Raw genomic sequence first — 12446 nt, forward strand, 5'->3', positions numbered from 1 at the left:
ATACTTGCTTATAGGGGATCAGCTGATCACTGAGGTGCTCGCTCTTTCTTAAAATATTAACTTGCGTGCATCACACCTTCTTAAATAACTACCGAGCACAAAAAAAAAAAAGAAAAAAAAAAAGGGTGAGTGTTTAAAATGAGCCACACTGCTAAAAATGTACTTAACAGCGAGCAAATCATAATTTAAATAACTATTTTAATTTTAATGTCTCTCAGTACTGCTTCACCGTGGGAAATCAGATTGAGACACCTCGTGCTACAGAACTAGGAAATTCCCACATTTAGTTCCACGGCGGTGCGTTTCACTGGAAACAAAAAAAGCTCACATCTTTCTGGCAAACGAGGCAGGAAAAGCAGCTTCGCGGCCTCAAAAAGGAGACAAAGCGGTCAAGACGTTTGCCCTGCAGCGTGTGCCCGCGCAAACGCTGCAGGGCAAACGTTGCCAAGTCTTTCGAGGACAAGGAAGAAAACAAAATTACAGGGAGTCCTTGGGGAGTACAGCTGGAGAGGACACACCCTCTGTAGCTGATATGGGTGGATTGTCTTCCTGTTGGAAAAAAAAAAAAAGTTGTGTTTTTGTTTTTTTTCTACTGCAAATGTTTGCCTGTCACATTGTTGCTGTGTGTCTTTTTTAGCAGCGGCTTACCACATTTGTTACTGCCCTAAAATACAAAAACAAGCAAAGCCATTGGTGGTTATTAGCCTTTGTAATGAAGTTGCACCATGGTAATCACGTCACATCAAATCCTGGCCCACATTTGCGCTAGAAAAAACGCGCACGCACACACACACACACACACACAGAGAGATGATCTTCCTGTATTAGGTTACAGTAAATTAGCAGTCTTATGACAAAAAAGAGACCTAGCAGAGATTAAAGCATGAATACTCTGACTGAGGGATAAAAAAAAGAAAAGAAAATCAATACCTCCGATCTTTACTGACCACCTAACAATGGCTTTATATCCCTCTCTGCTTCACAGCCCAGCTGCAAGCCAACTAAATTATCCTGAACAAGCTGCTTTCTACAGATTTATATGACTTTATAGTGCATTTACCAGTTTAAAAGCAATGCAGCAACAATAAACATCATAGCATATGCACTAAGTGCGCACCGGTCCACAACGTAGACAGTATAGCATCACTTTAATGTCCCTGAAGTATCCCAGTGGGGGCTTAAGCTGTTTTTGTGGTATTAAATGGTGAGTTTATTGACCTTAAGGAATGTTAAGGACCGCTGTGTTCATGTGGACCTGCAGTTTAGTTGTGGCTTTTACTTTCACGCATGTAAAGGCAGAGTCGAGCTCACTATTAAAGCAACGAAACTAGAGTAACTTTTTCCGCTGCTGCCCTCGAAAACAAACTATTTTTAGTGGGTGCAACATGCTCAGTGACCTGCTGTAAAACACACGGGTCTTCTTATCAGCGGTGAGAGTGGAAGCAGTTTAGAAACAATCCAGTATAATAATAAAAAGAGGAGAGAAAAAAAAAAGAAAAAAGTAGACACACCCTCTGTGTAAACGGAATAAACGCGATCAATGGTACAGCACACAGCTCTCTAAACGTCCCGCGGCCGTAAAAGCCCCACGGGCGAAGTGCTTTAACAGCTCCGAGCTTTTAGGGATCATTTCACGAACCAGTCTAGATTTTTTATTTTTTATTTTTTTTAATCCACGTCTCCTGTTCCAACAACCATTCAACCCGGAGCTTTCCGCGACAAAAGGCGGACCACATATTATAACCCCGCGGCTCACTCCCTCACTCACTTACCTGGACATAATTGTTCTCGCAGTAGTCTGCTACTCTGGTCAGGTTTTGATAACTCTCCACAAGCGCTCTTTTACCGGCCGGAATCTCTTCCTCTAACAACATTTGTAGCTCTGCCATCTTAACATCTCTCCGCAGAGCTTCCCTTCCCTCTGCCTTCCCTTTGATTGAAACAGCCACCAGCCCAGCTCTGCCTCGAAAAAAAAAAAAAAAACTCCTTTGCCTGCTATTGAGGGATTCCTGCCTGCCTGCCCTCTCTTTGGCGTAACCTCAAAGCGAAGATCGTCTGTGCTGCTGAGGAGGCCTCACTACACCCGCATCATTGTTATTATTTCATTCTCATTGCCTCCGCTAGGGAGGGTGTGTTTTTGGTAGCGTTTGCGCGTGTGCGTCATTCGATAGCCGCAAAAGTTTTGACTGAATTCTGATAAAAAAAAACTTTGAAAGGATGTAGAGTGGGGTCATGTTAACAAGCCATTAAGATTGGGCTTTCATCCACCAAGGTCTTCAAGGTCAACTTAATGATTTATTGGTCACAAATTGACAAAAACCCCAAAGAAGGCACCGATATGTTTTAGACAATTTTAGACAATAAGGCAAAAATTTCTCGGCGATATATGAGGATTCTAAATATCATATCCAAATATCATGACACATGGTGATGAGTTTTCCTGCACTAACATCTTAAAGCATGTTTAAAAAGAACCAAAAAAGCAAAATGAATGTATGCAAAAACGCTAACACCTTTATAACAACAGAGAAAATAATAAAGAAAGAATGATATCTCAGTTTTTGTATTTGTTTACCACCTTATTTTTTGACATTTTTAAATTTATATGCTGAAGTATATTATTTTAAATGAGTACAATACTATCCCTCATTTCTTTATATTTTGCTAGAAAAATGGGAAATAGCTGCAGTGGTTTATTGAAACATTTGCAAAGTTACATGGAAATGCAGCTTATGAAGCAAAAGCTGGGTTTATACAATTCTAAACAATGTGAAAGTCAATATTTGGTATGATCGCCTTTATTGTTCAACAAAGCCTGAACTCTCTGAGGCAGCTTTCTTGTAATTTCTTTAAGTAGCCTTCAGGAATGGTTCTCCAGGCTTCTTAAAGGGCATTCAAAGTGCATCCATGGAGTTCGGCTGCTTTTTGTTCCTGCAGCTCATTTTCTTACAGCTCTCTGTTTTATCCCATTTTTAATTCATTGTAGTTTCACACTGTGAGTCAGAGGGAAGGACATTTATATCCTGTACATACTGCAGAGCAGACAATAAAGCTGACTTCGACATGGACTATTTAATGTATGTTTCTGTTTTTTGTTGTTGTTGTTTGTTTTTTTTTCACCGTGGCCAAAGAATCTTGATATTTCTTTAGGACTCCAACAAGTTCCATGTTGATTATTCTGCACATCTGTCATTTTATAGTTAACTATGAAAATGCCTTTCAGCGTGAGGTGTTAAAATGTTTTGGGCGGTTGTCCAAAACTCCAAAACCAACTTAAATTCAGGTTTTAATGACTTGAATTTCAGTAATCGAAAATAATGACAAAGTGAGAGCTCTTGCCATTCTCTCCCATGGACCTATCGGTCTTCCAGCAAAATTAAAAAAAAGTGGCTCTGACTCGAGCATGCTGGGATATGTAGTTTTAAACCCTAAACTGTCATGACACAAGTTTGTGTTTTCAACCAAAACAATGAAGTTACATTATATGTTTCGCTTTGCCGCAGCTCCTCATTTACGTTCAATATTTTGCTTTGTCACAGACTTTTTTTTTTTAATTTTTTTTAGTGGACGCGAGGATTGTGGAGCTTGTAGGCGGTATCGCTATCCGGCGAAAGACTACAATAAGACTACAATTCCCAAAGTATGTGCTGTTCATGGCGTCTGGTGAAGGGCTAAAGACAAGTCGCCTTCTGACAAACAGATAGGCCCGTGATTTTAACGGTAAGTAACGGTGGTTTTAAGGTTTTTCGTCGAAAGTCTGTGAGTGTAAATACCGTTTAGCGTAAATAACGGTGTTGCTGGTGCTGTACTGCACATGAAACGGTGCGTCCTAGATATCCAACTGGCTCAGCCTCCTCCTACTGGTGGTTACAACCTACTGTACACACAGCAACTTTCAAGTGTAGCTGGTCGCATTAGCGTCGTCAAAGTCTGCTCGTTTTTAGACCTAAACTGCTGCTCAGAATCAGCAACAATGCTACCCATAAACGACCGTTTTTAACGTGTTTTTTATTATAGCTGGCGTGACCTTGTTTGTTTACTGCCTGCAGGTATTGTTGTTGTTGTTGTTGTTGTTGTGCTGTCTCCGAGTGACACGATGGAGATGGAGAGTGTCCGCTTGGAAGATGAAAGGCGCCTGACCCAGCTGAGGTTTGACGCCGCCGTGAAAGTGATCAAGAGTTTACCCCCGAATGGTGAGTGACCACACCGGTCTGCAGCTCTCTCTCACACACTCACACACACTCACATAAACATAGGCCAGTTCAAACAGCTCTGCCAGCCCCGGCCAGGTGCGGTGCAGCAGCTTGTGCGATTTAAATAATCTACTTTAGCCTGCTTGCTTTGTCTGCAAGCCCTCACAGATTTGGAAGAGATAAATAAAAACACCCCCAGTTCTAAAAATTAATTTTGCACGTGTAGAGTAAGTTTTATTTTATATAATGAAAGTTTTTCTCCCCCCCAGGTCCCTTTCAACCCTCCAATGACATGATGCTCAAGTTCTACAGCTACTATAAACAAGCCACTGTGGGCCAGTGCAACATACCCCGACCTGGCTTTTGGGATGCGGTTGGAAAAGCTAAATGGTAAGAGTGTGTTTGTGCGCTTAGGATTCCTTCATACCTAAAACCTCTAGGGAAAAATGTTTTGGTGGGGTTTAACCTGTTGTTTTTAAAGTGGGGTTAAATTCACTCAATGTCCAGAAATAAAGGGAAGATACATGCTTTTTTTCCTTAAATCTATGTGGAGCAGTGTACTTATGAGCATAGTCACCCACCAGCGAGCAAGGAAAAACCCTGTTGTGGTTATATTTGCTTTATCTGTCTCTTACGGTCAGATAATGGGTCACATTTCCTTCAAGGTCTAGACAGCTTTAGATCTACATCGGAATAAAGTCTCTGCTGGATTTGTTCTGCTCGCTCTGTTAAGCTCAGGTTGCGTTAGATGATCTCTGGACTCATTAAAATGTATCTGGGAATGTAACCTCTTACCCACAAGGCTGGATGGTTTCTCTCAAGGAGCCGCCTGTACAGTCCACGAGCTTGTTTATGCCTGTGTATCTTCTCAGTGATACTGTCGGTCATAGAACATTGAGATTCCCGCAAACCTTAACGGCCTTGCTCACCATGATCTGCTTTGTCCTTTCACAGACTCAGATACTGCTATATTCTTATTTACAAGGCTGCTCTTAATCTGCTTTTATCTTACTTACTCATCTGTGTGCGTAAAAAGTTCAGGATGCTACTGTTTTCGGTCTTGAGTCTTATTCCTTCTATCGTTCCCTTAGGTTTGCAGTGATTTTTGGTGAAAAAATAGGCATCCAAATCAACTAAATGTTAAGGATCTGAAATCATAAATTAATTTAAAAAGATGTGGCAGCAGTTACTTGAACGTTATTGCCCTGTTTTTGGCCTCAGACAATGTATTTTTCTGACGCCTACATTTCTATGCAACTGCTGATTGTACTGCCGCCTGTCTTGGCCAGGGCAATCTTACAAAAATGATTTTTATTCCCAAACACGGTATTTTCCTGCTTAAATAATGGTTAAATAAACACATAATTCATGGGTAGCTACAGTTTTTAATAAATGTTTGAGTACCTGCCAGTCTTTAATCTGCAGCTAGTAAATAACACAGTCCTCAAATGATCTTTCCATATCGACTCAGCTGAAAACTGACACAAATGCCGTCAAACCCACTTTTGTTGACACAACACTTTCCGCTTTTCACCTGATAAAATGATGTAACAGTTTGTTTGTTTTTGCTTGCTTTTATTGTGATAGGGATGCCTGGAATTCTCTTGGAGATATGTCAAAAGAAGAAGCAATGGCAGCCTATGTTGATGAAATGAAACTGGTATGTTTGCTGTCCATCTCCAACTTTAAACTGGAATCACCTTCACCTTTTTAACCAGCTGGGGTTTCATGTACTCGAGTGAAAATATTGCCATTGTACTGACTCTGGATTTGGTTCTCAGATCCTGGAGGGGATGCCCATTACTGACGAGGTGGAGGAGCTGTTGAAGGTCCTCGGCCCGTTCTACGAGCTGGTCGACGAAAAGAAAAAGATCACGCAGATCTCAGACCTGAGCACAGGTTGGTTTTTCCTTGCCAGGTGGCTCTCTTAAACCTTTCGCTTTGTGATGTGGAGTTTAACCTCTTTTTTTTTGCCTCTTGTTATACGCTCAGCCCGTTTGACTCAGTTTGCTAGGCAACTGGAAGGCAAGTACATTACTGTGTAAACATATGGGTCTGGTGATATAGTTTACTTCTCGTCTGGTGTTGTGGCGCAGATGCTTTGAGTGCTTATTAGCGGTCATAGAGAGCTTGTTAAAGTATTGCTAGAAAGAAAATGTAGCTTTGCATAGTTGAGGTTCAATCAAAAATGGAGGCTTTAATTTGATTGCGATCTCTCAGAGGAAGTATTTATGATCTTATAAAATATATATATTTTTTTTTGTTGTGCAGGGTTTGGTACGATGATGAATTCACTGGGATCGAATAATGTTGCAAAGAGCATTATTAGAAACATGGAAATGAATGGCACTCTGGAGACTCGGCCTGCCAGGCTTAAACAAAAGGAAGTGAGGTCAGAGGAAGAAACGCTGCAGGATGAGGAGGAGGAGGAGCAGCAGGAGGAGGATGAGGAGGAGGAAGAAGAAGAGGAGGAAGTGGTAATAAGGGAGGTCAGAAAAGGTAACAAAGTTGCTCCTTTTGAGTGTGAATATCTAAAATTATTTTCAGAATATTAGATGTAGCTTTCCTTTTTTTTCCCCCCCAGACAAAAAATCTGCACCATCACAACCAAAGAGAAAAACTTTAACTCGTAAACAAAAAGCACCACTGTCAAATGGTAAAGTCACTAACGGGGTCACCCATCTGACCAATGGCAGTCATTCCAGAGCTGCTCTGAATAGTGACGAGTCCCAGGAGGGTTCAGTCGGTGAGCCTCTGCTCAATGGACACAATCCAGGTAGGGAAGCCAATTTTCCAACATTGTGCTCCGTTTCAGCCCGTGGCGTATCCACACAGGGGTCCAAAACAGTCACAGAGGACTCAAGCTGTCTGCCTGAGCAGCATGTGATCGGTTAATCTGCTAAGCTTCACTCCCAGAGCTGCAGCACACACTGAATCTTAAAACTTAACACATCAGCTGCTCCTGGGACAGGCATAATGGAGAAAATTAATGGCTCTGTAGGAAGGGAGCAAAAAGCCCCAAATTAAGTGAACTTCCTTCTTGTCACTCTGTTAATTACAGGGCAGGCTAGTCATTATAATACTAAGCAAGCCTTGAGTTTTTCATTCCCTTTTCTTTTCCCTTTGTAACAACATTAGATCCAAGTGTAACTGTGCTTGCACCCAATCACCTGGCTAGTGACTCCGACAGCGAGGTGTACTGTGATTCTGTGGACCAGTTTGGTCAGGAAGAGGCAAGTAAAAACTTAAAAAGCACACAAATATGAATCGGGTTTAGCCGATTGGATTGTTGTTTATTTACCTTAGTGTGCATCTGCTCCAGAACTCAGAACATAACCGTTCTCTGGATGATCTGGATGAAGAGGGGAACCACCTTCAGCCACCTCAAGAGGACACACGGGACACTCAGGAGGATGCACAGGGCCTGTCACAGGTCGTCAGATGTGGAGGAGAAGATGGCGAGGCAGGTGGGGCAATGTCGCAGAGGCTGAATGTGGACATGCCCGGTGGCTCTTCAGCCAGAAGAGGACGAGGTAAGTTCTGATTTATAACGGAGTAATAACTAAAAATTAACATGAGTTCATTGGTTTACTGGGTGTATTCATGATCTTTTAAATAGAAGACTTTATGGGCTTTAGTCAGTTTAACATGTGCTTGGCATTTGTCAGATTTAAATGTTATGAAATGTAATCAGAAGGACAGCAACGTCTTGAAAAAAGAACATGATTCTGTTGAGTTGGCAGCTCTGTGTGGCTTTTGTTTTTCCATTTTTCAATGTCACAAAGCCTGTCGTTCTATTGTAGGCACTGACACCCGAGCATGTGTCAGTTATTCAAATTCTGTTCTATTTTTAGGCTCCAGGTCTCCAGGCCTCCCCTCTGGATCTCAGATGCCCGTTCACAGCGCTGGAGATGGAGATGGGGGCCGCTGGGGAGTTGCAGGGACACCGGGTGGGAACCTGAATGAGCAGATCGTCATGGCTCTGGCCAGACTGCAGGAAGACATGCAGAGCGTCCTGGAGAGGCTGCACACCCTCGAGGCTCTAACCGCAAGCCAGGTCTGATGATGATGACTGAGTTACCAAAAGTCATCCAGTAATTATAATGAAAGTGCCTCAAACAAAAATGCATCTTTGAAGCTTAATTTGACACAAACAAAAAGATGATTCCAAATACCAAAAAATATGCTTTCACTCACAGGGCGAAAACAACAGCCGAGCGTTGGCACCTGCTCAGCCGTGCTCTTGTTTCATGTTTAGATAATCTTTATGTTCATTGATATTTAAAATAAAATGATATCAGGTACCATGGCTAGTGGCACCATAAGTCAACATTCAAAGTACAATGCATTTGAAGCTGACTATCTAACTTCTGTAAACAGTAGGTGCCTTACTATCATAGTGCCATAGGTTCCTCTTTATGTGTATTTTATTTAAACAGGAAACTGGGACTGTAAAATCTCTTTTGCAAGAGTCTCCTGGCCAGAATTGGCTGCAGCTCAATCAGCAGTGGTTGTACTATGTACACCGTGACATTAGGACAGGGTTGGAAACACCTTTTTATTCCCTCAGGGGGCGGGCATATTGACATGGATGAAATAAACAACTGAATTCTAATATGATGCACATAGTGCTGAATTACGCTAAGCGATGTGAATTTTGGCAGAACAGGTCCTTGTTTCAAAAACCAAGATGTTTCTGTTAGACTGTTGACATAGAACAGTGGTGCAGTGGTTAGCACTGTTGCCTTACAGCAAGAAGGTTCCTGATTCAAATCCTGGCTGGGGGGGTTTCTGTGCCGAGTGTACACGTTCTCTCTGTGCCTGTGTGGGTTTTCCTCTTTGAACTCCAGCTTCTTCCTACAGTCCAAAAACATGCGTTTTTCACTTAATTGGTGTTTCAAAGTTGGCCATAGATGTGAGGTAGGTGAAGTGCTCAAAGGAGTATAGACCGAAGTGCTCTGTGAATGTATGAAATGGCACTTTAAGTGTTAGTAAGACCAGAAAAGCACTATATAAATGTGAGAAAATTACATTAAAAGTTGTAACATCAGAGGCTGGATTGATTTGGTTTGCAGGCTGCCCATGTGTGCATTATGATGACCAGGTGTCCCACTGCACATCAGTACTTTCCCTCATGTCCCACATATTTAGATAAAGTCCCAAATTTTGATTGGCTCCAACACTGAAAAGTCAACAATACCCCACAGACACTTTTAAAAGTCTGACCAGAGCTGGGAACGCTGTCATCATGGGGGAAGTGCAGGTTAACCTGTCACTGTATTTTGCTGCCAGTGGAAACACTCACATAGAAAAGGATGTGGAATAATGAAGACTTAAAGGCTACTTATAAGTGGATGAAGCCAATAATTCTCACAAGAAATGTGTGTCTGAAAAGGAAATGTTGTACATAACCCTCAGGGAAATCCAAGAGAGAGCAGCGGCTGAAATAACAGCTGCAACAGTTTTTGGGAGAGAGAAAGAGAATACATGACTCTAAGAAAACAAACAAGCCAAAGTTATAGAAGAGGTCCAGATTTTATATTAACCCATCAGAAAAGGCTTTACACTTCTGAAGAGACTAGGTCCTCGAGCTGCAGTACAATCAAAGCAGATTCATAAAAATGTAAAGAACTTTATTTTTTTTCATCTTCTGTGTTTTACAGCAGCAGCTGTTTATACAAAAATATGTGTATATATGTGTGTATATAAAACTGTTCAACAAAACAAAATGACAAAATATAGAATTATTCTGCCACTTAAAATTATAATAGCACAAGGGAAAAAAATTACATGCTACATTCAAATGAAAGTTTTTTTTTTTTTTGTTTTTTTTTTGGGATGTGGTCAGTCTGACATATACATATTTTAAAAAGAAGTAAAATATGGAGGAATAGTTTTGAAGTTTAGAAATTTGTAAAAGAAACAAGATATCAAAAATATATGTGGCTTGAGAAATTTAAGATAAGATATACTTTATTTATGGTAAAAATTGGGGACTTACAGTCACAGCAGCCAAAAATGAAAAGTCAACTAGCTCAGTAAAGTAAATAGTTTATTTGAAGAAATTTCATAATGGTTAACGTTTAAGAAGGCGCTCAAATAAACAGAAAATGAAAATGTGAATAACTCAATAAATCACCAAAAAAAAAAATTCTTGGTGTTTAAATTTACTCATGACAGTTTATTAACTCTTTCCTTCTGTAGGCAAGATCCATGGCTCTGTCTCCTACTTACGCATCACCCCCAGTGAATAACAGGAGTCAGGTAAACAGTTCTGTCTTCATTTATATTTTTAAAGCAATTTACTAAATCTCCAGCTGAGTCAACAAAACTATATGATCATTACTGGGAGGTAAGATTTAAATATTTGACTAACCACTCTCATTTATTTCTTTTCTCTTAGAAACCGTCCTGGTGGCCTTTTGACATTTCACCAACCAGTTTGGCCTTTGCTCTTATATGGCCATTTGTGGTACAGTGGCTTATCCGCTTATACTTGCAGAGGAGGAGAAGGTAAGAAATACATGGACAATGTACTGTGATTTCCATGTAATACTTTGGAAGCCACAAAGTTCACACCCTATACTTAACAGACTTTTCCTCAGTCATTAATAAGAATGAGTGAGATGAGTGAAAGTTCGAAAGCTTTTATCCTGCAAAAATTATATTGACTCATCTGAGTCATCTACTGTTCTACTCTCTGTTGTTTCTGGTATTAACTAGTTTCACTTTTCTTTTTTCTTTTTTTTTCCCCCCTCTCCAACAGACGGATCAATTGAACCCGGTGACACCTAAATGCCTGTGGGCATAACTACAATAATAGGTCCCCTAATTGTTGCGGTTGGGTTACTAATGGCTGTAACTCTCCTCCCCTGCTTAGACCCACAGCCCGGTAATTTGCTTTTGCACTATAAAGAAGGGCCCTAGTTTAACGAAAGAAAGGAAGCTGTCTCTCAGATGTGTTGCCGTGTGAACGTGGAGTCGCAAAGGATGGGCTTGCTGTCTGTGATTATCCAACTGTTTCAAGATGAATCTACTGTACTGGAATTTTTTTTCTCTGTAAGAGGTGGGCAGAGTCCAGCTATAGCGTAGCTACTCAATTGTTTCCATAACTGAGGTTTTATTGCACAAAAAATGGGCATTTTCAGCATAATGCTTGATTTGATGTTATTAGAAATGTCCACAATTTACTTTGATTAGTTGCCCAGGTAATGCTGCTATAGGAAAATGTTGTAATTACTGTAGTAGTGAGGATTGAATGTATTAATGTACTGAGATGTGATTTCTTTTAAATTCTAAGTTAATATTTATTGCTTGTAGTGACAGTTGCAATGAAGACCATGCTGGCCAGCTTTCAGCTGTATAGGTGAGGTTTCTGTTTAAAGTGACTGTTAAATGTTTGTGTGTAGGTCAGACCAGGTTCAGGATGTGGTCTCATCAACGGTTTTACCGCATATCAGTAGGCGCGTCACTTCAGGTTGGTCTTAAGATTTCATTTCAGTTTTCCAAATAGAAGAAGTGCCTCAGCATTACAAGTTATTTCATACTGTAGGCATTATGACTTCTTACATTCTCATATTGTAGCATAAAACTTGCATTTCTGGACCAAATTTAACCTAATCGTTCTACTTGGTGAGCCATGAATCAGCGGAAATCTTCCACTCTGATATCAGATAACTAATGCATAACCTTTATCACAATCTGTGTTGTTTATGCTGTTTTGTTTTCTATGTTGTATCATTTTAACGTGTGAAGAATTTTGATGGAATGATAGTAATCGTGAGTTGTTTGCAAAGCTACGAGCTCCATACAAATTGTATACAATAGCTGTACAGTCCAGATCAAAATGCAATATTTTAATTGCATCTCTGTGTAATATAATATAGACTATGATGGCATATTTACAAAAAAAAAGCGATAGTTTACCTTTCTACTGAAATATACTAAGGCTTTCTCACCCTCTCTGCCTGTGGATAGAGTGGTGTTTGCATGTGATAATCTCAGCCTGAAATAAAGTTTTCACAAAGCAGGTTTGTCCATGTCGTATTCAAATGAAGTTTTTTTTTTTTTTTTGTTTTTTGTTTTCCCCGAGTTATAAACGCTTTTGACCTCACAATAAATCTACAGCCAACAAACAGCTCAACACAAGGAAATGAAAACCGAGAATAACAGTTAGCCTGGCCCTAACAAAAGGAAGCGATCACACCTATATTTTGGTGTTTGCAATTATTTTAATGCCAGATTTCCAGTTTT

General features: G+C 40.4%; 2 protein-coding genes across 11 annotated transcripts in view; one reads left to right on the forward strand and one right to left on the reverse strand.

The window, feature by feature from the left end:
- abi1a (abl-interactor 1a) overlaps window positions 1–1976 on the reverse strand; it is a 51062-nt gene extending 49086 nt beyond the window's left edge. For 6 of the 8 annotated variants that reach the window (XM_030756595.1, XM_030756599.1, XM_030756597.1 and 3 more), the window contains exon 1: window positions 1773–1976. In XM_030756595.1, coding sequence (XP_030612455.1) covers window positions 1773–1889 — 117 coding nt within the window. In that variant the 5' untranslated portion in view covers window positions 1890–1976. The remainder of the gene's footprint in view (window positions 1–1772) is intronic. The other 2 variants (XM_030756600.1, XM_030756598.1) reach the window with 1 other exon arrangement.
- A 1527-nt stretch (window positions 1977–3503) lies between these two features.
- On the forward strand, window positions 3504–12220 carry acbd5a (acyl-CoA binding domain containing 5a). Of its 3 annotated transcripts, none has more exons than XM_030756563.1 (14): window positions 3504–3723; window positions 4056–4193; window positions 4463–4583; window positions 5781–5853; window positions 5975–6092; window positions 6186–6218; window positions 6465–6692; window positions 6778–6969; window positions 7332–7426; window positions 7516–7726; window positions 8048–8250; window positions 10398–10457; window positions 10597–10706; window positions 10960–12220. In XM_030756563.1, exons 2-14 carry the CDS (start codon window positions 4097–4099, stop codon window positions 10970–10972), a joined length of 1554 nt encoding a protein of 517 aa, XP_030612423.1. In that variant the 5' UTR covers window positions 3504–3723; window positions 4056–4096; the 3' UTR covers window positions 10973–12220. The 3 variants fall into 3 exon arrangements, with proteins under 3 accessions (XP_030612423.1, XP_030612422.1, XP_030612424.1); XM_030756562.1 differs by having other exon boundaries at window positions 3504–3720; window positions 4050–4193; XM_030756564.1 differs by lacking the exon at window positions 6186–6218 and having other exon boundaries at window positions 3507–3720; window positions 4050–4193.
- The last annotated feature ends 226 nt before the right edge of the window (window positions 12221–12446 follow it).

Source organism: Archocentrus centrarchus, chromosome 20 (assembly GCF_007364275.1).
Source record: "Archocentrus centrarchus isolate MPI-CPG fArcCen1 chromosome 20, fArcCen1, whole genome shotgun sequence".
Lineage (NCBI taxonomy): Eukaryota > Metazoa > Chordata > Actinopteri > Cichliformes > Cichlidae > Archocentrus > Archocentrus centrarchus.

What these genes read in the sequence shown, in the direction of transcription:
- acbd5a (XM_030756563.1), top strand. Translation starts at nt 4,097, where the DNA reads ATGGAGATGGAGAGTGTCCGCTTGGAAGATGAAAGGCGCCTGACCCAG. An exon ending in GCTCAATGGACACAATCCAG is followed by an intron (nt 6,970 to 7,331) that starts GTAGGGAAGCCA and finishes TAACAACATTAG; the next exon opens with ATCCAAGTGTAACTGTGCTT. An exon ending in TTCAGCCAGAAGAGGACGAG is followed by an intron (nt 7,727 to 8,047) that starts GTAAGTTCTGAT and finishes TTCTATTTTTAG; the next exon opens with GCTCCAGGTCTCCAGGCCTC.